This window comes from Lissotriton vulgaris, chromosome 5 (assembly GCF_964263255.1).
Source record: "Lissotriton vulgaris chromosome 5, aLisVul1.2, whole genome shotgun sequence".
In the NCBI taxonomy this organism is placed as follows: domain Eukaryota; kingdom Metazoa; phylum Chordata; class Amphibia; order Caudata; family Salamandridae; genus Lissotriton; species Lissotriton vulgaris.
Window position 1 is genome coordinate 686,199,623 of NC_141693.1, and position 23,196 is coordinate 686,222,818.

The 23,196-nt window shown below is 49.5% G+C and overlaps 1 protein-coding gene across 1 annotated transcript in view; it reads left to right on the forward strand.

The window, feature by feature from the left end:
- Positions 1 to 23,196, forward strand: part of CDH23 (cadherin related 23) — a 2,828,172-nt gene that overhangs the window by 2,758,911 nt on the left and 46,065 nt on the right. Inside the window, exon 66 of the mRNA XM_086919477.1 lies at positions 12,675 to 12,804. Coding sequence (XP_086775603.1) covers positions 12,675 to 12,804 — 130 coding nt within the window. The remainder of the gene's footprint in view (positions 1 to 12,674; positions 12,805 to 23,196) is intronic.

The following is a 23,196-nucleotide window of genomic DNA, read 5'->3' on the forward strand; positions in this document are numbered from 1 at the left end:
AGTAGCACTTTATTCTTGTCTTTCTGGGCCAGATCCAGATTTATGCGACATTTGTGCTCATGCCTGCAGCAGTTCCACCTAAGATTTGTAAGGTTCTCCGAAAACCAGGGAGGAGAAGTTTTATTTCTAGTAATTTTCTTAACTTTCAAAGGAGGGGCAATCTCTGTATCTGCCACCACCCAACTGGAGAAATTCTTCACAGGGCAGCCAGAGAAAAAGGTCTATGCACAATGCTGTGATGTTGAAAGCATTTTTCAGGTCTTCCTCAGTGATCTTACTCTAGTGTCTACAAGATTGAAGCCTACTTGGCACGTGGACAGAGCCTTACAATGGAGAAGGGGAGATGGTCACAAAAGCCATCGCCTGATGATCAGACCAGATGAGAGGAAATATGTCCCTAACACACATCCCATTGGAGTTTGGTAAAAATTCTATCAAGAGTATGAGTATGAGAGGGAGAGCAGGGGCATTGTGACCCCCCTGCTTTAGCAGCTACAGTGGGGTGAGATTCTTTAAAGGCCTCTCCTGTCAGCAACTCGCAGATACAATCTCATAATTAATGCTGTAAAGTTATTCAGCATCAACTGAAGCGAAAACAGGAGAAAGGAAGAATGAAAGATGGGTAAATAGACATGGGAAAGGGAGAGAAATACTGAATGAGAGGAAGGGTGAAAGTCACTTACCTTAACACCTGAGCTGACCTTAGCAGAAAGAACAGGAAAAGCTGCACTACCCTTAGGGCTGAGTTAGTCCCACTGAGAAGTGTACCTTAAATCCTGGTTGTGGAGTGGTGCTCCACACAGCAGTGGTCATGAGAAATGATGTGAGGTCCTGCGTCGAGGATGTGTCGTGCAGCTGCAGTTCTGATGAGCTGCAAGGGCACAATGCGGGCTTGCCTCAGGGCTGTGTCATACTTTGTTGGTTCACATGAAGCTCTGCGAAACGTTGTGTTGGGGTTTCATTGCACTGCTTTGGTTCTAGTACAGAACACAGCTGGCTGGCAGAGCACTTTTAGCCCCATTTTCAAGGGTCTAGCACTAGTGTGGCACCACTTGGGGGGGGGGGTTAAGACTCAAAGCAGGTAGAGTCCAGGTTCAGGGGCCAAGATGGTTGGAGTCTTTTCTGTTCCCCCAGCTCTGATCAGGTCCCCGTTAATTTGCCCTTGGAATCACTCTGTTGGTCCTGGGTTCAAGAAGCAGGTCCAGACCTTCTCACTTAGTCAGCAGGGCATTGGGTAGCAGAGTAGCAGGGCAGTAGGGCAGTCCTTCTTGCAGCAGAGCAGAGCACAGTTCTTCTTGTGAGTCTTCCACAGGTCCAGAAGTGCACTGAAGAGTTGGGTTTGCGTGTACATTATTTATACTGGGTGCCCACTTTGAAGTGGGAGAGGCCTCTATAGTCCTCCTCCTATGGAAGTGTCTAAAATTTCCTGCTTCTCTGTCTTGGACCCACCGTGTCTGGAGGCACAAAAGACTAGTGTGAAACCCTCCATAAATTTGCTGAGTCAGAGTCTTTCTGATGTGCAAGAGTGATAGGTGACAGCTCCACCCCCCCCCCATCAAGTCATAGATGGCCCAACCTGCCAACACCAATTCCCCCCTTCTATTATTGACTGGGATCAATACACAAAGACAAACTGCCAGCTATACCTAGGCATGTGACCCAGGAACAGGCTGCAGGCACAGACAATGGTTAGGGGAAGAAAATACCAACTTTCTGAAGTGACAGGTTCAGAATCGTGACTTAAAATCCAACTACACCATTAAATAGGGTTTTCAATTGCAATTCTTTAGAGACCAAACTCAACTTCCCTACTTGCGTCTAGTGGAAAGTTATCCCTTATTAAATGTAACAAGGTTATCCAATGCTATCCAATGGGAGAGGTAGGCCTTGCAGTAGTGAAAAACGAATTTAAGAGTTTTTCACTTCCAGGAGATTCTAAAAATTAAAAGTACATGTCCAACTATTTAAATACAATGCACCCTGGCCTATGGGTGGTTTAGGGCCTACACAAGGTGTGACTTAATAATATGCATTAAAAATTATGGGTTAAGTCTGACAAATGGTTTATTCTGACAGGTTGAAATGGCAGTTTAAACCTGCACACACAGGCTGTAATGGCAGGTGTTAGGCCTGGCATAATTGGCGTGAGTCTCCCTTTCATTTTGACGGATTGCCTCCTCTGTTTTGATATGTTTTGCTGGATTTATGCTTGGGAAACACAAGGGGAGCAAGGCCCAAAGGGACAAGTGGAGAGGCTGGGCCTTAATATGAATAAACACAGCAAAAATTGCCCCGCCACCTACATTTGCATCCACATTTACGGAAAGTTGAGCACGCTAGCTGTCGTTATCAACTGTAATACAGCTAAAGGTGGTTCCTATACCGAAGGTCGCATAGCCACATATGTGGTGCACGGTAACACGGGTTCGAAAAAATCTTGTTTTCAAACCCGTGTTACCGTGCCGGGAGACCTCTAATCCTTATTGGGGAAAATATCATGGCCAGTGGGCCGCTGCCTTGACTTCTGACGCGCCCGGAAAGTATACTTCGCATTAATCATATAGGAGCACCACATATGTGGCTGTGCGACCTTCGGGATAGGAACCACCTTTAGCTGTACTACAGTGACAAGATTTCTGTACCTACCAATCTCAATCTTTATCTATGGCTACAGGCCATGTGTTACTTTTTCTGGAATCAGGCATACTGAGCAGCTCCACCTAGCATATCATTCAGACTTTACATTACCCTACGGTGCCTGTTCCATTCCACTTCTATTTCATCATTCCTTATCAACATCACAGATTTAGCCCTGACGAAGTTACAACACATAACGAAACGCGTTGGCTGTGTATGTCCTTTTAGTATAATTACCTAAATAAAGAAAAAAGAAAAATCAAGACTTCAAGTACTTACGTAATTCCTTTGAGTGCGCCTTCGATTCTGTCTTCAATTTTGTGTGTTATATTTGTGCCCAGGGACAACGGGCACCGGAAGTGTGCTGCACCACCCTTAATCTTATTTAGATTAGTGCTCTGGTTGTGCTAAACCTTGGTCTTGTTGTCCTGTTGCTTCTGTTAACATATCCTGGCTGATGATGGCTGATAGCCAGAAACCGGTCCTAGGATGCTTGATTCCGGTCCAGGGAGACATGGCTTGGCATTTCGAGCTGGACTGTTTCCATGAGGCACAGGGTCAAGGCTGATTTGCATATGGCCATGTATGAACTGGGGTGGTGTGGTGAGCAAAATAACGATGGATTAAACCCAGATCTGTGACTGGGGGTGAATGTTTTGCCATTGTGCAACATTCCATCCATCATGTGTTGTTTTTGCATTTGCTGGTGGGCTTGCAGCACTGGTTGTGCCACCCACAGAAGTAGCTTGTAAAGTGTGTCTCAGGCCTGCCATTTTAAGGCCTGTGCGCAGTCTAGCACTGCCATGTCGACTTGGCCAAGTGCACCCACTTGCCAGTCCCTAAACCTTCCCTTTGCTACATATTAGATACCCCTATGGTAGGCCCAAGGGCAAGGTGCATTGTAAGCATAAAGTAGGACATGCTCTGATGTGTGTAGCATGTTCTAATAGTGAATTACAGCCAATTCGTTTTTTCACTATTGAATGCTACCTGTTCTCATGGGCCAGAATGAGCAGTTAGATTATTATATTCTTATAATCCTAACTGACTCAGGGAACATGGTAGAAATTCGAATTTAGTATGCCTGAACTCAGAATAATAAAATACATCTTTTAGTAAAGTTTATTTCAATATTCTGTGTTTGCAAATAACACTTTTAGAAAGTAGGTATTTGCTTGCCTAACCATTTGAGCCTGCCTCTGCTGGGTTGTGTATTCCTTGTCTGGGTTTGTGAATGACAGGGTTGGGGGATTCCAGGAGACAGGCTGTGGGGGCAGCCCAGTGGTGAATAGAGAGATCTGCATCTAGATGGGAGGGAGGAGTTGCACCTGGGACCTGAATAGGGATGGGCCTTCCCTCTGGAATGCTGGCTCCACCCCCTGTGGCTTGTCTGATGTCTCTGCCCTGCACTGTGAAATGAGAGGAGGAATCATGTCAACAGAGTGCTCCAGAGCTGTATCTTACCTCCCCTGTGCTGGCTCCACCTCCTGTGGGGCGTCTGATGTCTCTGCCCTGCACAGTGAAAGGAAGAAGAGAGTCATGTAAACAAAGTGCTCAGGAACTTGTTTGGACTTGACAGAGGCCTCTGCCTTCAGAGAACAAAGGATTTTGAGGTATAATTATTGGGACCCTGATCCCAAGAAATTAGATCACTTCTGGAACAAGAAACCTTTCTGCCAAGGAGAAGTACCAAGGAAGCTGCAGGAGTTTGGACTTCCCCACTGCCAGTGTGCAGTTTGCTGGGTTGGCCTGCAGTGGTTGCTTCATTGCCAAGGGAAAGGAACTTTCTAATGACTTTCATCTACAGAATATTCCCCAAGGGCTTGAACTGTGCTTGCCTCCTGCTGAAGTCTCAGGGACAAAAGACTTCACCTCCAACTCCCTCCTGAATTTCCTTGCTGGGAATTCTGACTCCAGACACTTGCATGCCGCTGGAAGCTGGAAGCATGACGCATCTAGAAGAAGTGTGTCGCCGCCGCAGCTGAAATAATCGCAACGCCGGAGAAGCGAGCCTTCGTCGCATCTCCCTGGAAGCATGTGTTTATCGAAGCTGTCTGCTGTCGCATCACCAGAGAAGCGTGACGCCATTTTGAGAGTCGCCATCGCATCACCAGAGAAGCGTGTTGCAGGGTCTGTCGTGGCTCCAAAGTACAAAGTCGTTGCAAGTCTGCCATGGCGTCATCGCATCATCATCGCACCGCTGCATCAAGGGCGCCATCTTCTCGCATTGCAACTGGATCATCGTATCACATCAAGACGCCATCTTGCGCACCACAATGGGCCCGCAGGCCGAGAATCTACGCATCACCTCCACCGGTAAGGGTCATGACGAGTCCCCTACTCTGCGCAAGTATTGAGGCAGGACGCAACCGTTCCCCGGATCACGGAACCGACGCATCTCCCCTTTTGCGAGCCTTTTGTTTACTTTGCGTTACGCATCCAGGTTCTTTGTTGAGAACTTTGTCGCATTTAACAGCAACTTGAACTAAGCAACTTTAATCATCTTTTAAGCAATCTTAAGTGTAGTATTATGGATTTTTGTCGTTTGTGGTCTTGTGCTAAGTCTATATTAATTATACTTATATTTATAAAACCTGTGATGTGTCCATCTGTAGTGTTTTCACTGTATTACTGTGTATATTCACAAATGCTTAACACACTGCCTCTGAGAAAAGCCTGTCTACTCGTGCCAAGCTACCAAGGGGGTGAGCAGGGGTTATTAAGGAGTGTAATCCCCTTATCCTGACTTAGAAGTAAGGGTCCCTATTTGGACAAAGGTGAATACCATTGCCAACTAGTGACCCCCAGATCTAACAGCAGGCCTAAGAGATTTTTTGACAAGCCTACTGAAGTGGGTGGAACAGGGGGGGCGTGGCCGCGGCGGTGATCGGAATGGCCGCCTTTCCGTGAAACTCCTCCATGCGGGCTCCTGACGGAGGTGACTGAGATGTAATCCGCCATTCCTGTTCCCCACATCCTTGCGGCTCCTAGCACTGATGTCGCCCCGACCATCTGGGTGACTTGAGAGAGCATGGGAGCGGCCTGTGGAGTGTGCACGGCGGAGGAGAAGCGGGGCCTTCGAACCTCGGCGCCATCTTCTCTACCTGCGCCGGATCGCTGGTGAGTGCCGCGCGGTGCCTGGTCCCCGGACCTTCGCCTTTTCGAACCTCTCCTGTGAGGTCTCTCGCGCGCTGCCCATCTGCTGTGGGCTACCGGGTGGGGGCTACCAGTTCCCGGTGCAACCTCAGCCCATTGACCTGGAGGGGTGCCGGGAACGGGGCCTCGATTTGCCGGCCTGGGTTGAGTGCCGGGCGGCAGGAGGGGACTCTTGCTGAAGGACGACGGGGGTAGGGGAGTGCGGCGGCTGGGTGGCCGGGCGTAGGTGCTAAGTGATATTCGGCGGCCCCACCTCGGACGCACTCGAGGAGACCTTCGAATCCCTCCATTCCTCCAGCTCTAAGCGACAGGAGAGGGCCACTCCCCACTCCACTGAACACAGCGGGTGCGCTTCGTATTAGGATCTAGGCCCGCGCTGCAACTCGGAAATGGGCACCAGCAGCGGCCCGATGCTATATCTCTCCGCGCGAGAGGCTGACCTGCTTCTCATTCACCTCGACTGAGCGCAATTCACAGTCTAACGCTGAGGCCTACCTGTTTGAGGAACTGTCTGGAGCTTTGGTGTTACTCTGCCGCTCTCCCCATTAACGAGTTACCCGCACCGTCTCTTCCAACTCAATTACACCCTCGGGGCTACCGTGGAGATGGGGAAAAGAAACCCTAACCAGAGGAAGCTTAGCTTCGATAAGACCCCCCTTCTCGCTATGGACCCTCCACCTGGTTCGGCAGCCGGAGCTTCCAACTCGACTTACTTAGGGGACGCCCCGACTCTGGTCGCCACCATGATGGGTGAAATGCGCACCGGTTTCAAGGCGCTTGACACCCGCTTCGACAGCCTAGAGCAAAAACTAGCGGACATGGGCTCCAAGTGCAGGCCCATGACAGAAGGCTCGATGTGGCTGAATCAAGGATATCGGACATAGAAGATGGTGCCTCGAAGTCGCTTAAGAGACTGGAGCGGGTTAAGAACATACTTAAAGACGTGGCCATCAAAAATGAAGACTTGGAAGCGCGTAGTCGGCGCAATAACATTCGCATTCTTGGTGTGGCGGAGACGACGGCCACGGGCCGGTTCGACACCTTTGTCGAAACTCTTCTCATCGAACTATTTGGCAGAGACACCTTCACTTGTTGTTGAGCGTGCACACAGGTCTCTGGGGCCTAAGCCTCGCCCTGGCCAACTACCACGACCCATTATCGCCAGAATCATGAACGACCGCGACGCAGTGTTACGTGCGGCACGTGAGGCTGGGGAAATACAGTGGCAAGGCAGCAAGCTGTCCTTTTTCCTCGATTACACACTGATGGTCCAGGAGGCACGTCGCAAGTATAATCGAGTTAAATCCACCCTCCGGAACTTAGGACTGAAATACGGCATGCTGTACCCCGCTAGGTTGAAGGTGGATGTGAACGGCAGATTCCGCATTTTTGACTCTCCCGCGAAAGCGCAAGATTTCTGCCATGGCTACAAGAAGCAGGGATCATCAGCAGCTTCTGGTTCAGCGTCGAATACTCCACCTCGCAGCGACACACAATCCAGTGCTGACCTTTTTTGCTGAAACTGGCCAGGGCTGACCGCTCAGCGTTAACTAATTTTGGCACCCTTATCGTAATACTGTTTATTGGATGTGGTCCTTCCAACATTCATTGACTGGTCTCCTGTTAGGAAACCGCTTGTTGGGACGCCCGCTTGGAGTGTCGTTGCTACCCCCGATGGCGCAGGCCTTGTTGTTTATATTTTCTGGGGCTTTAACATATTTTATTTTGCAGCAATACTGTTTCTTTGAATGGTCATTAATTTTTGTAAATTGCACTGTTGTTCAGCAATTGGTTGGTGATTGCCTCTCGGGGCATTCTGGGAGGCTGGGTGGTGGGTGGGGGTTGGGATATGTTTTGTTTCAGTGGTCATACATGTTTGAGAGTAGTTGCGAGAATCATTGGAGTAGACTGTCGTATGCACACTTGCTGAAGACTATCTTTACTGTGGAGCTATGGCCAGGATAGGTTTACAGTCTGGTCCTTCCAGATTGACCTTGATGTCTTGGAACGTTCGTGGTTTAAACACCACAAGGAATCGCAAACAGGTACTGGCCTATGCGGCGCGCATGGGGTGGATATCCTCTTTTTGCAAGACACTCATTTGGTGCAGCCGGACGTGGTTTCAGTGGCTAGGGGTTGGGAGTCACACAGAGTGTTTTCCTTTTATAGTAGATACGCTAGGGATGTAGCAATTATGGTGCACAAACGTGTCCCATTTGTAATGACTGGCAGTAAAACTGATGAGGAGGGCAGATATGTACTTATAATGGGAGTGCTGTTTGGATATAAGATCGCAATGGTGGGAGTCTTTGGCCCCAATGTGGATTCCCCGGCCTTTTTCCAGGACCTGCAGATGACGCTGCTTCACTCTGACATTGATTTGTTGGTTCTGGGGGGAGACTTTAACATATTAATGAATCCTGACAGGGACAGTACTTCTCCCTCTCCTGACAGCAAACCCAGGGCCCGCGCGGTGCTGGCGGAAATTTGCTCCCACTTTTCCCTATTGGATATAGAGGCTAGACTGTACCCCCACCCACCTGATTACACACATCACTCTGGCTTCCACAATACAAGTACTAGAATTGATTATTGGCTCCTCTCCCCAGGAATTGCGGGTTGGGTGGATGGCCTTTCCACGCTGCCTCGCACCCTGTCCGACCACTCTCCCATAGTTTTGAATTTAGCGGTCCCCAAATTGGGGGGTTACGAAAGGCAGTGGCGATTTCCTGGTTGGGCTTTGCTGGACCCGACTTTTAAGGAGGACACCCGCACTGCCATTGACGACTATTTTGACATAAACACAGGCTCTGTCACCTCCTGGGCCACGTTATGGGAAGGTTTCAAGGCCACATTACGTGGGGTTTGCATCACCAAACAAGTAGGGTCCCTACGTGAGATTCGCTCCACCTTGTCTCGCATTGAAACCGATATCACTGCGATAGAGAAGGAGATCCTTGAGGATCCCTCTGCGGACAGTGAGGCTAAACGCCTTGGGCTACTTATGGAGTTTCGGGATGCTGCAGATAGGGAAGTGAAGTTCATGGGCAAACACTACACTGCGCGGCAGTACGGTGAGGGTGACAGGCCAGGCAAACTATTAGCGCAAATGCTTCGTCCGCCACACCAAGCTGCTTACATTACTGAAGTGATTGACGCACAGGGTACACAACAACATTCCACTCCCGATGTCTCCAAGACCTTTCTGTCATGCTACAAAACCCTTTACACTTCCACACTCACGGGGGAACACCGCAACCCGGGACCGTATTTGAATGAAATAGCCCTGGTGTACCTAGAGAAAAACATGCAGGAGTTTTTGGCTATGCCCATTACACTGGATTTTATAATTGAGGCAATCGACTCCTTGTGGAGCTCCTCTGCTCCCGGCCTTGATGGTTACTCAGCTGACTTTTACAAGGAATACAAGGAGGAACTTGTCCCTAGGCTTGTTGAGGTATACGAGGAGGAACTGGAGGCGGGTGTCCTTCCTCCTACGCTCCGGGAAGCGGTGATTGTTTTATTACCCAGGCAGGGCCGTGACCCCTCTTTGTGCAGCCCTTAAAGACCCCTATCCCTCTTGAACTTGGATACAAAATTTTGGCCAAGGTTATTGCTATTCGTTTACCGCTGCTCGTGGAAACTATCATTTTGCCGGCTCAGTCAGGATTTGTCCCACAACGATCCACTTCCCTCAATCTTCGGACACTGTTTTCTGTTTTGCACAGAATAGAGCCCTCCACACCAGCTGCAGCGGTGTTCCTGGATGCGGAGAAAGCATTCGACACCCTAGAGTGGCCTTTTTTTTGTCAATTATGAGAAGAATGGGGATGCCTGCTATGTTTGTGGCGACGGAGGAGTTACTGTACTCGGCTCCCACCGCCCGGATACGATTGAACGGCACCATTACTGAACGCTTCACACTTTCACGAGGCACCCGCCAGGGGTGTCCACTATCCCCGCTCCTGTTCATCATTGCGATGGACCCCCTGGTACAACATTTTCAAGAGAAACATCTCCACCGGGGGCTCCAGTTCCGCACCGGGCCACTACTAGTCTCGCTGTATGCCGATGACACTGTTTTGTATGTTTGAACTCCTCAGTCCAACTTGGAGCCACTGTTGTTGGAGATTTCCCGCTTAAGCAACTACTCGGGCCTTAAAATAAATTGGCACAAGTCAGTCATTTTCCCGCTCACCCCCTCCACCGTGCAGTGGACCTGCCCGTTCCCTCTAGAATGGAGCACCGACTCCGTGAAATATTTGGGTTTCCTCATCCACCTTGACACGGTGTCCATTGTCTGATTGAATTATGGCCGCGCCCTTGATTTTTTGGAAGATCACACGGAACGTTGGATTCGCCTCCCATTGTCTATGGCTGGCCGGATTGCCATGATCAAAATGGTTGTCCTCTTCCAGTTCCTGTATTTATTTAACAACATTCCTATCCCTCTCACCAAGATTTTTTTTACACAACTTCGCTCCTCACTTCTGCGTTTGAAATGGGGTGGCAACAACCCACGTGTGGCCTGGCGCACACTGACACTCTCTTATGAACGTGGAGGATTCGGAGTACCAGATTTTTTTCTTTATTACCTAGTGGCACAGAGCTCGTACGCATACCCTTGGTTTCACCCGGATGCCAGGATTCCTCATCTGAGACCTGAGGCTGACTTGGCACTCCCTGTGGCCCTCTCATCCATCCTTCCTAGGGGACTCCCTCGAGACCCGCAAGACATACAGCCTTTGTCCACCACATGTTGGGCTTGGGATAAAATACGACGCCTCTTACACCTTGAGAAAATATACTCGCCTGCACTGCCGTTGCCCAACCCTCACTGGCTCCCCATTACAGGCGAATCGGTGGTACAGAGCACACTGTCCAAATATCAATTACACACGGTCTGGGACCTTTTCCCGGACGGCCATGCTTTTTCCCTTACTGAAGATCACAGCTTCACGGACAGAACGTTCATGGACTCATTCACGCAGATTAGACTTCGCTCAATGCTAAGGGCTGAATTCCCCACATTTCCGCTCCCTCCTGATGACACCCCAGCGCTCACATTCATAATACAGAACCAGACGGGGGCACATGTTGTATCTAAGTTGTATAAGCTATGCCTTGCCTCAGTTCCTTCCCCCGACGCAAAGGTACGTGCTGCTTGGGAGGGCGACCTGGGCATCCAGATCACAGATGATCAATGGGCGGAGTGTTGTGCTACCACGAGAGAAGTGTCCATTAACACCAGACATAAACTTATACATTTTAAGTTCCTGAGGAGGATGTACCACACTCCCGCACTTGCCCATAGAATTGACCCTAGCAGGCCGCACAATTGCCCTAAATGCAAAGCCCCACAGGCGGATTTTGCCCATCTTTCCTGGACTTGCCCGCAACTGCATACCTACTGGCTGCAAATGCACCAGGTTCTGGGGGACATTCTAAGCATGGACCTGCAACCCACCCCTGAAATTGCGCTGCTTGGTTATGTTGCCAACTTCCCACGCCCTATTCGTAAGCTGGCATACATTGGCTTCCTTTTAGCTAAACGTGAAGTGGTGCTGCTCTGGTGTGCTAGGCGCGCTCCAACAGTCCACGCTTGGCTCCGTAGTATGGCCTACTGTAATGTTAACAGCGCTGAATATTCAGATATGATTCCAACTACTTCCAGACCGATTGACATGTGTGGGCCATACCGGAAATATGCAGCGGAGATCGCTCAGGAGGCACAATCCCAATTGATTAACTCCTTTGTTCCTGCGGGAGTGGGATAGGAAGGGCCACACTGCCACATAGGAAATTCCTCCATTGCTATTTTTTCATTCGGTTCATATATGAGTAACACTGCTAAGTTTCAGAGCTAGTCGCTCCGACGACTTGCTGAGTGACGTCAGGGGCTGCCTTGGGTGTTGCATTTTTCCTTGTGGGACTCCGATGTCACCTCTGTGGTGTTTGATAGGGGACTGATCTGTACCTGAACGTCTTGATGTTTCATTTCGAATGCGCCATATTGAGAAAGGAACTGTTTCTTGTGCTGATTGATCTGCTCGAATGTACTCGCAATTCTACGGACTTGAATCAATCTTTGTATGTTGCTGACTACTTTTTCTTCAGTTATTGCATGATTTCCCTTTTTATTTCTCGTTTAGTAAAAAAGCAAAAATGTACCATAGCACTGTGTCATACTGTAAGTTTGCAATCCCACTGTGATACATCTCATTATTGGTTGTTGACTTATACCTCTTACTATTTACCATGTTGCATATGTATGTAAAAATTGGATTGCTTTCTTGTGCAATAAACAGATTTACAAAAAAAAAGTGGGTGGAACAATAAGTACTGTACGCCCACTAGTCATATGTAGCTTACAGTCCCTGGTACATGCAGTACCACCATACTAGGGACTTACAAGCAAATTAAATGTGCCATTTGGGTATAAGCCAATTTGAGCATATTTAAAGGAGAGAGCACAAGCACTTTAAAACAGGTTAGCAGTGATAAAATGTGCAGAGTCCTAAGGCCAACAAAAACGGGTTCCGAAAGCAGAAGGGTAAAGAGAAAAAAAGTTTTGTGATAAGCCTGCTGAGAGGGCCAAGTCCAACAATTGATATTCATTGTAGTGGATATTCAGGAAGCTTATATTTTTTGGAGCCAATCAGCACAGATACTATTCTACATCAAACTTATTTTATAACTGTAATGAGCAAATGAAATGTGCACTGTGCATATCTATTACATGATCCGTGATTGCTATTTCATGTGATGTCTTCTACAGATGAAAGTCAAATGCCAACCTTATATTTACTTAGCCTGTTTATCCCAAAGTGCTTCTGTGGCCAGCACATCAATGGATCATCCGACATATTTTCCTTTTTTAGAGCTAACCCTGTGTGGCTGGACCCGTTTTGCAGGAACATAGAGCTGGCTGCTCAGGCAGAACACGAGGATGACCTTCCAGAGAACTTAAGTGAAATCACAGACCTTTGGAATAGTCCAGCACGGACCCACGTAAGTGATCCTTGATTATGTTTCAAAAAAATACTTTTCTTCCACCAGGTATACGGATGTGATGACTTGTGCTGCTCTGTGCCTTCCCCGTGCAAGCTGTCTGGTAGTGAATGACCTATTGTGAATTTCCAGTGGGCTTACAGTCACCTATGGCTTACCACAGTAGTCACTCTTGTTTACGAAGTTCTTATTGAATGACTTGCCTCCCTCTTTTTGTGTTTGTCTGTCCCCTAGAGCATATCTTCCTTTATGAACTTTTTGATTCCTTCCACTGCTCATATTTTGGGACAAACATTTTCAGCACACCATGAGAGTGCAGGTGTTTTCTAGCTCTCTCCTTCATGTGCTGCGTTCACCTCGCCTACTCGACTGTGTTGCTCCCACCCCTCCCTGCTTGCCTGGAAAAGCACACCAACAGGAATGTTTTTACTGGAATATGGCTGAAGGGCAAAGTTTAACAAGTTTTGTTGTTATCTCTCCTGCTTTCCACATATTGCATGAGAGCATAAGCTTTGGTACACAAAGGCTTTTATGATGCACTCACTCAGGTGGCGTCTGAGTCAGAAAGTGTTCTTCCGAGGCCCATAACACTGATACATGAGCTACTTCACGGGCTCAAATGGCTGAATCCTGTGGAAATTAAATAGGCTTTGGCAAGCCTTTTTCTTAACATTCTGACACTTCCTTATTTTAGAAAAAAATATGTTCAGGGTTCCCTGAGTGAAAAAGTATTTGAAAAACAAAACATGCCAGTTATAAATATTGGAAACACTGAATTCAAAGTGCAGTTGTGAGATACCATAGGATATGTTTTTGTTTTTTCTCCAGTATTTTGAAATGTTTTTTTTTCTTTTACTTTCTTTAAACAACACTTTACATTGGCAAAGCCAGCAGTTTGGTACTCGAATTATAATGGAGAGACCAGTGGCTTTGCCAAAGCTTATTTCAGTCATTCAATGCTTCCAGGGCCGGACTAGGAACCGAAACCGGCCCTGGCAAAGTGCTCGTCCGCTCATCACCCCCTCCCCTGGGGGTGATGGGCGGTGCTGGCTGGCTGGCTGCAAAAACGGACCTGCAAAAACGGACCTGTAACAAAACCGGCCCCCAGGGGCCCAAAACCGGCCCTCACCTGTGCGGGGGATTGCCCGGTGCCTGCTACGGCCAGTCCGGGCCTGAATGCTCCTGCCTCAATTGTTTATGCCTCCAGGCGGTTCTATGCAATTGCAGCATTAGTTAGTGTAGAGTGTCGGGTCAGGACCCAACACGTGGCAGTGGGTGCACAGTAAAGGAACACGGACACTGGTATGCTAGTCAGCCGGAAAGACCCCGAGCGGTCTTCCGCCCTGTTTATTTATACCCCGGTGCGAGCCCGCCCCGGGGTATGCGTGGATGCGTGTCCTTCAATTTAGTCTGTCCTTACGCTACTCAAAATTCTTCGTCTCAGGGAGATGTCCAGACAAAGTCTCTCAGCTTCTGGCTGGGTCTTGGGTTGGATCGCAGGCTATACCGTTGGCTTCGGGCAGACGGAGATACTGCAACCCCAGCCGGGGTTGCTCCTTCACTCTCCTCACTTGGGACCTCACATGGTTGGCTGTACTCGACAGCGGTGTTAGGCGGTGTTATCCTGGGTGAGCTCTCTCTGCTTCGCCTGGCCACAGTTACCCAGGGGATGATTCTTCGAGATACAGACCACCGTCATCTCCCGTCTCCTGACATTCCGTTGTTTCACCCCTGCCAGTTGGTTCTCTTGTTTTCTTGAAGCAGGACACGTTGCGTGTAACTACATGCCCATTTCGCCTTGGGTGACCATGGTCCCTTGGACTTTATCTATGACCCACATCTCGGGCTCGTAGGGCGTTCGGAACTTCCACCCCGGGTGCCGAGATCGCACGACCACCGTGCCACCTTCCTGCAGGCCAGGTTCTTTGGCATGACGTGCCTCACTCGCCTTCTGGTTGGTGGTGCGCCTCCGAACTTGAATGGCTTCATCGTTCCGGTCTTCAGGCATCCAAGTGCTATCCGTCGGGATTCTGTCTCGGGGTGCTCTCTTGAATAGTGCATGGGCAGGAGCGCACTTGGTGGTGCTATGCGGCGTCTCCCGATAGGCTCCTAGGAACAGATCAGGGCTACTTCGGGATCCTCTCCATTGTCTACGGCTATCCTTAGGGCTCGGTTCAGTGTCCTCATTAGCCTTTCAACTTCCCTGTTTGCCTGGGGCCACAGAGGGGTAATCTTCCGATGTTTGATTCGGAGGCTCTCAAGATAGTTCTGAAATTCTCTCCCCTGGAAGGGTGGCCCGTTGTCTGATTTGATTTCATCTGGGAGACCCATGGTGGCGAAGATGCAATTCAGGGCCTTCTTGACTTGGGGAAGCGCTGTCGAGGACATCACTTCTACCACCGGGAATTTGGAGAACGAATCAACGATGACTAACGTGTGCCTGCCATCGGGAAAAACTCCTGAAGGCTATGCTGAGGTGGGTCCATGGCGCCTGTGAGGCGTCTTCTGTGATCACTGGTGCTGGGGCCGGGTCGCTCCCAGTGATGGTACAGGCATGGCAGGATCGTATCATCTCGTCAACTAGACGGTCCATGGCTGGAAACCATACCTTGCTTCTCAGGCGGGCTTTCGTCTTGGCCATTCCCTGGTGACCTATGTGCGCCAGGGCTATTACCCTCTGTTGAAGGTTCTCCGGTATCACGATCAAATGTCCTCTGAGAATGACTCCTTCGTCCCCCACACTCAGCTCGCTTCGGATTTGCCACAACTGTTGGCGCGAGTGGCTTACTTCCAGTCGAAGGCTTTGAGCTCCATCTAGAAAGTGGGCCCAGCGGTTTCCTTCCAGAGCATGACAAACTCTCACTAGTGTCTCATCCGTTGCGGTCGCTTCCCCGATCTCCTTCAGCGTCATGTTATCTGGACACTCTGCTTGCGAGACCATGTGAACGAATTCTTCTGCCTCCGTTCTTTCCTCTGGCGGGGAGCAATGGCCGGTGGCTTCGGGATGACGTGATAGATAATCAGCCGGGTTGTGCGCACCAGGTCGGAAGACAAGTCTGGCGTTGTATCCTTGTAGCTGGACGGCCCAGCGCTCGATTCGTGGAGGTGCCAGCCTGGAGGACCCCGCGAACAACGGCAGCAGCGGCTTGTGGTCCGTCACTACGGTGAATTCTTGGCCACACAGGTACAGGTGGAAGTGTTGGCATGCCCACTTTATGGCCAGGGCTTCTCTTTCGATTTGGGCGTACCGGGTCTCAGTATCAGACAACGCTTTGCTGGAGTATGCTACTGGCTTCCACACCTCGGGTCCATGTTCTTGCAGGAGCACTGCACCCAGGCCTACCGGGCTGGCATCCACAATCAGCTTGGTTTTGCGACGAGGTTGGAAGTAGGCTATCACAGCCATGTCTAGGAGATTTCCTTTGATGTCCTGAAAAGCTTTATTTGCCGCCGCTGTCCACTCCCACTTGTGGTCTGAACGCATGAGGGCCCTTAGGGGCTCTGCGAGCGCTGCCAGGTTAGGTATGAACCGGCCACAGTATGTGGCCATGCCCAGGAAACTGCGCACTTCGGTGGGGTTCCTTGGAGTGCTCGCAGCCTTGATCGCTTCTGAGTCAACCATCAGCCCTTCCCTCGTGAATGTGTAGCCAAAGAAATCTATTGACTCTTGATAAAAGGAGCATTTTGACCAGTGTAGGGTCAGTCTACTGTCTACGAGCCATTTGAAGGGTTGCCCTAAGGTGTGCATGGTGTTCCTCTAGTGTCGCCGAGTATACCAGGATGTTGCCACTGAGGTTGATCACTCCACTCAGACCAGATAGCACTTCGCGTATGGCGTTTTGAAACACCTCCACGGCCGAGGAGACACCAAAGCTCAGCCGTCTGTAGCGACGAAGTTCTACATGGGTTGAGAAGGTCGTTATGTACCGACTCGCTGGTTCCAATTCAAGTTGATGGTAACCCGAGTTGAGGTCCAGTTTCGATTACCATTCCGCCCCATTCAGATCAGCCACTATATCGTCCACGGTGGGGGTGATGTGTCTCTCCCCCTTAACGGCTGCATTGGGTAGCCTCATATCCACACACAACCTGATCGCCCCCGTTTGTTTTGGTTTGGGTGCTACTACCAACGGGGAAACCCAGGGTGTCGGGCCCGACACCTTTTCTATCACTCCGAGATCTTCCAATTTCTGTAGTTCTTCCTCAACCTGGGGTCTCAGGTTGAACGGCACCCGTCTGTGTCGGAGGGCTCTGGCCGTACTGATGTGTCGATATGCAGCTTGAACTTCCGTCCTTTGAGTTTTCCAAGCCCGTGGAACAGTGCTGGGAAATCCTTCAGCAGTATGTCTGCATGTGCCTGGTGCACCTGGTTTGCAAAGAATACGAGTCCTAGATCTTCTGCCGTGTGGCAGCTCAGAAGGGTGCCCTTTTTTCCTTCTGTGATATGAAAACGTGTTTCCGTGGAATAGTCGCCATTGACAACGGTCGTCTGTATTACTCCCCTCAGTGGTATTGGCTCGGTGCCACCGTAGGTATAGATCCTCGCATTGGAAGGAGCCAGGGGGGGCTTGGGAGTCATTTTATCGTACTGGTCTGAGTCCATCACGTTTACGGAGGCCCCCGTGTCGATGAGGGCTTTTACCTCGGTGCCTTCTATGGATATTGAGCTCATGGGCGGTGGCCTCCTCTTGGTGGACGCTCTGCTGACGTAGGAGATGACATAGACCTCATCATCCTCATCGTCTTCATACCGAGGTTGCCTCCCTTGGGCTTGACTATCTAGGGGAGGCAGTTCTTGGTCGAGTGACAGCTGACGAATGGGTTGCGATACTGTCCTGGGCCTTGGACCTGCTGGTCTGTACTTTCCTCCTCGACATACTGCCGCGAAGTGGTTTAGCCGCCCACATTTTAGACACGTTTTTCCTTTCGCTCCACACGTTGCTGGGTGATCTTCACCACAATACTCGCATTGGCTCCCTCGGGAAGTGGCGGCTCGTGGGCGGCCTGCAGGGGGTCTCCTCTGGATGGTGTCGACTCTCTCCTCTTTGATCGGCTGTGTTCTAGCCATTGCTGGTGCGATTACCGGTGTGCGTAGGGCAGCCTCCATCTCTTCCACTCTCGCGTCTGATAGCACGTGTGACCTTGCTAGAATTAGTATCTCGTCTAGTGATATGCCTGGTTGACGGAGGATGAGTTTCCTCAATAGCTTTGATCGGCAGCCCACTATGATTTGGTCTCGGATTTCTTCCCTCGGGTTCATGAATGGGCAGGTGCTGGCCAGCCGGCGCAGCTTGGCGTAATACATGTCCACACACTCTGACTTAGTCTGCCAAGCCCTTTTGAATTTGAACTTCTCAAAGTCGTTGTTGAGTTGGGGATTAAAGTGAGCACCTAGCGCAGCGACTGCAGCGTAGTAGTCGTGCTCGGGTCCCGTATTTGGGAGTGATTCAAACAGATCCTAGATCTCAGGCCCTCCATATAGGATGAGAAGCGACCTCTTGACTGTCCCATCGGTCTCTCTGGTGCCTTTAAAGTAGAGGTTTAGTCTTTCAATTCATGTCTTCCAACTTTACGCCGCTGTTGCGGGATCCGCCGCCTCGCTAAATGGGGAAATTGGCTCTGCGCCCGAGTGGAGGTGGCTGGGTGGTGTCGGTGCTGGGGCACCGGCCTGGTTCTGACCTTGTGGTGGCGGTGCGACCATCGCAGGCAGTGGTGGGGCGACCACTGCTGGTATATTCTGCCCTGCGCCATCTTGTCCTGCGCCTGGCGCTTTGTTGGACATGCCTCAGTCCTTTTCAGGCCTTCCGGTGCTCGTTTGCATGGTCCCGGCGCACTAAACCCTCTTGGGCGGGTGGTTGAGCTGGCTAAAGTCTGTTCGCTCTTATGCTGAGGCTGAGGCTGAGGCTGAGGCTGATTATCTTCCCCCCCTCGATTTGGGGCTTCCTTTCCTGACCCAATTTGAGTGTGGGCGTGGGGCGCCGCAGGAATGAGGCCAGGAGTGTCTCTTTTTATTTTTCTAGTCTCTTGACTTTGCTTGCGCTTGTTTGCAGTGTGCAGCCTTCTATGCCGTTTCGCAGGAGCCAGGGGCAGCGTCCCTCTTAGCTGGTGTCGATCGTGGCCTTCGCGCTGCTGGGTGCGAGCCCTGGGCCTCCCAGCGACCAAGTGTGTCTCCGCCGCTTGTGCTGCGGGGTGCTCCTCCCCTTTATCGAGCGGGAGCGCCAGCCCTCCCAGGCCTCAGCGCGGCCGATGACTTTGCACCGTGGAGGGAGTGCACGAGGGGGGCCTGTACAGAGGTGCGCAGGGCGGGCAAAGACAGACTCACCCGCACCTCTCGGGGCCAGCCAGCCACGAACCGATCCACCGGCGAGTCACGCCAGATGAAGGCGTTCCCGACTGGGAGACGCGTGGGCGGGCCTCAGAGCCGGGGCCGGTACAGGAGTTCAGGCGGGGGGGCTCCGCGGCAGGCAGCAAGCACACCGTGGAGTTGTATGCAGAGGCGGCCAGGCACGCGTGACGGTAAGCTGGCCTCGTCGCCAGTGTAGAGTGTCGGGTCAGGGCCCAAAACGTGGCAGTGGGTGCACAGTAAAGGGACACGGACACTGGTATGCTAGTCAGCCGGAAAGACTCCGAGCGGTCTTCCGCCCTGTTTATTTATAACACCCGGTGCGAGCCCGCCCCGGGGTATGCGTGGATTTGTGTTGGAAATAGCAACATTGTATAGGAGAGCCCGTTTGGCTCTCTACAGATAGGACATGACATTTTTTAAACTTTGTATCTTTCGAAACTTTACTCCCCATTCTCATTTCATGATACGGAGTAGTGGTCTTACTCTTCACACCAGTCTATTGCATCTTGTACATTTACTAACCCCTCAAGGAATTTATATGTCTGTCATAATCTGCCCTATGCTCTTGCAGGTACACATTTACCCGTCTAAGTTTCTCCTCCGAGGACTATCGGTGGAAATACTTGTCCCCTCTTCAGAAGACATGGTTCTGTAACTGGAAACTCTAAATGACTACAGTGGAAATGGTCTGTGCAGTGAACACACAACGTCATTTTCTCATTTTTGTGATGCCTTCAAAACTACATTCTAGCATTCTGCTTCAGATATGTTTGAAACATCAAAATATACAGAGTCCAAGCTGGTGGTAAATTGAGTAGACATGGAAATTCCTTGGACCCTCTTGCATCATTCAAATACAATATTAATATTACTTATAATGATAAAACAATAAAAGTAATATTAATTATGCTTGTAATTAAAATTAAACTCGATTACAACAGCTTAATAATAATAACAATAATAATAATGTGAAGAAGAATGTGGAGAAGAAGAATAGTTTACTGTAAAAGCAAATTTAGAAGGTCCATTTGAGAAAAATTCTACATAAATTCCACAAGCATGTGACAAATTCTGGGTTCTCTCAACTAGATTTGCTTTAGAGCCATAATGAAACTTAACACAGTTTTATGCCTTTGGTGTATACATTATTTTTGTTTACCTACAAGCAGCTCTATCTCACTGATGTAGCATACAGTTTCCAGTGATCAAAAGTTTACCTATGAAATTTAAGAGGCAAGTTTAAAATAAGGTTGGTGCTTATTTATGTGAGGATTGCATCGCAATCCAATATTGTGTGCAAGGTGAGACATCGTTTTTTTTCTTTTGTGGGTTCGGGGGGTTTACTGCCAACAACGTCCTTATCCTTGCAAATTATGAGGGAAGATAGTCTCCTGGGCGTCTTTGTAGAGAGAGCAACATAGAATTTCTATCTCAGTTTCAACTTGTCCCTATCACATATTTGGCAGTTTCTATTCTCTCCAGGTCTAGAATGTCGGGGCATATTATCAAGCCTGTGCGCTAAAATTATCGCCGCTTTATCGGCCGAAAATGGCCGATAAAGCGGCGATAATGGGCTTGATAATATGCTCTATGGAATTCCAATCGAAGTACATGTTAGATGTGAAGACATCTAACATGGGCTTCGATTGGAATTCCACAGAGCATATTATCAAGCCCATTATCGCCGCTTTATCGGCCGTTTTCGGCCGATAAAGCGGCGATAATTTTAGCGCACAGGCTTGATAATATGCCCCGTAGTCTGTGATGGTCCGTCTCTGCTGAAATATGTAGTAACTCATTCTGTATTTGGTGAGCGTTTGTCTTGCTTTGGGTGTTGTTTTAACCACAGCAGGTTATGCTATTCGTTCTTTCAGCGGTTAGAAGAAAAGTGCATTTGGTTCACTTTCATTAATATGGCCCCAAAATTGAGAGATGCACTTCTAGTTATTGAGCAATAGTGGCAATCTCTCCCTATTTGCCCTATGACTATATATTGGGCTGTTGCTAAGCAGCAGAGGTCTTCAAACTTTTTGATGCAGAGACCCCCTTATCAAACTCTTTTAGGTGTAGGGACCCCCTTCTGACAAACATTTCTAGAAACTGGTACTCCTCATCATCAACAACGATCAACAACCATAAACACCCCCATTCCCACAGCAAATAATTTGACGGGTGGGGAAATCTCTACAGTCCTCCGGGGGCTAAAGCACCTTTTCTATCAGCTTTGAGTAGCTTGTTAGAAGAAACCATCTGTGCCAACTCCTTCACGCCACTAGGGGAATGGCTCAGACCCAGACACTCAGGATCTCCTGGATCTGTTACATGGGGTGGAGCTAAAACAATTGGTCATCGGCCCGATCTAAGGCAGGATGCTTATGAGCATTTTCTCTAACCATCCTAACCTAGAGGTCACGGCAGTCCAGCCGGTCTCTTGGTCGGACCATGCGGCAGTCCATTTCAACATTACCTTAGCCTCCCCTACCAGACCCAGGAAGGCGAAGGCCAAAATCCCCCCAAAAGGATCAGGAAATGGAAAAACATAGAAGGCAAGACCTTGGAGGGCCTTTTGAAATCCTCTTTAATGCCCACATCTAGAAATGTGGAGGAAGCAGGAACTGACTATACAAGCTGGTTGGATGCCGCCTGTTTGCAACTGGCGCCCCCAATCATCCATCATTCCACTCGCACAAGCCCCTCTGCCCCTTGGTTCTCAGAACAAATTAGGGACCACAAAACACTCTGCAAAAAATTAGAAAGAGTGTGGCGGAAAAACTATAGGGAAGAGGATAAAAAACTGCTCAATGCAGAGCTGAGAATTTATAAGGAAATGATTCACCCGGCTAAATGTGAGTTCTTCTCGAAACGTATCAAAGAAGCAATCAACTCTCCAGAGGAATTATTTAACATAATTTCCTCCTTGGCAGCCCCCAAATCAGTAGAGATACCACCTAGTCGCAAACTATGTGAAGACCTAGCTAACTTCTTTTTGAGTAAGGTAAAGAAGATCTTTCATCCCCTGGACAGCCAAATCATGATCAACGCCTCTGATTTTACCCCAGATATGCATCCTGAGACCAACAGAAAACTCGATACACTAGAGAACTTCTCCCCCATTAGTGAGGAGGAGGTATCAAGTCGGCTAACGAGGATAAAATCAGGCTCCCCTCACGACCCCTGCCCTGCCACGATTGCTAAATTAGCCCCCGCCACCATCGCTTCAGGACTCACTCCCCTGTTCAATGTCATGCTGGACAGGGGGGAATTTCCTTGGCGCTGGAAACAAGCCTCCATCTTGCCTCTTCTAAAAAAAAAAAAAACTAGACGTAACCGACTTGAACAACTTTCGTCCTATCGCAAGACTACCGCTCCCAGCTAAAATCATGGAGGGCATACTAAACAAATAGCTTAGCACCTTCCTGGGTTCGGGAGAGATGCTGGACTCTTCTCAACATGGCTTCAGGACGGGACATAGTACAGAATCGGCGTTGATTAAATCAGCCGAAGGCATTCGAAGGGTGCTGGATGCGGGGGCAGAGCCGCCCTGATCTTGCTGGACTTATCAGCGGCCTTCGATACGGTCCACCATAAATTACTGGTGGACCGATTGAGGGCCTGGGGGATTCAGGGAAAGGCACTCGACATCTTGAAAGCCTTCCTATCCGGCAGGACTCAGTCGGTGGCCCTGGGGGACTTCGAATCTGAGCCATTTGTGCTTCCCTGCGGAGTCCCACAGGGTTCATCCCTGAGTCCGACTCTTTTTAATGTTTATGTCTCACCCGGCGCCAGTGATTAGATCCTTCGGATTTAATCTTACATCTTATGCCGATGACATGCAGATTGTTGTGTCGCTGCGTCCTGGAGAATTGGACAGCACAGCAGATCGGTTTAGATGTTGCATGCGGGAGGTGAGCAATTGGATGGCAGGAAACTGCCTTAAGCTCAATTCTGCAAAAACAGAAGTGCTGCTGTTTGGGTCAAGAGACAACTTCTGGTCCCCTCGTTGATGGCCAGAGGTAGCAAAAGTAAAAAATCTGGGTGTTTTGATG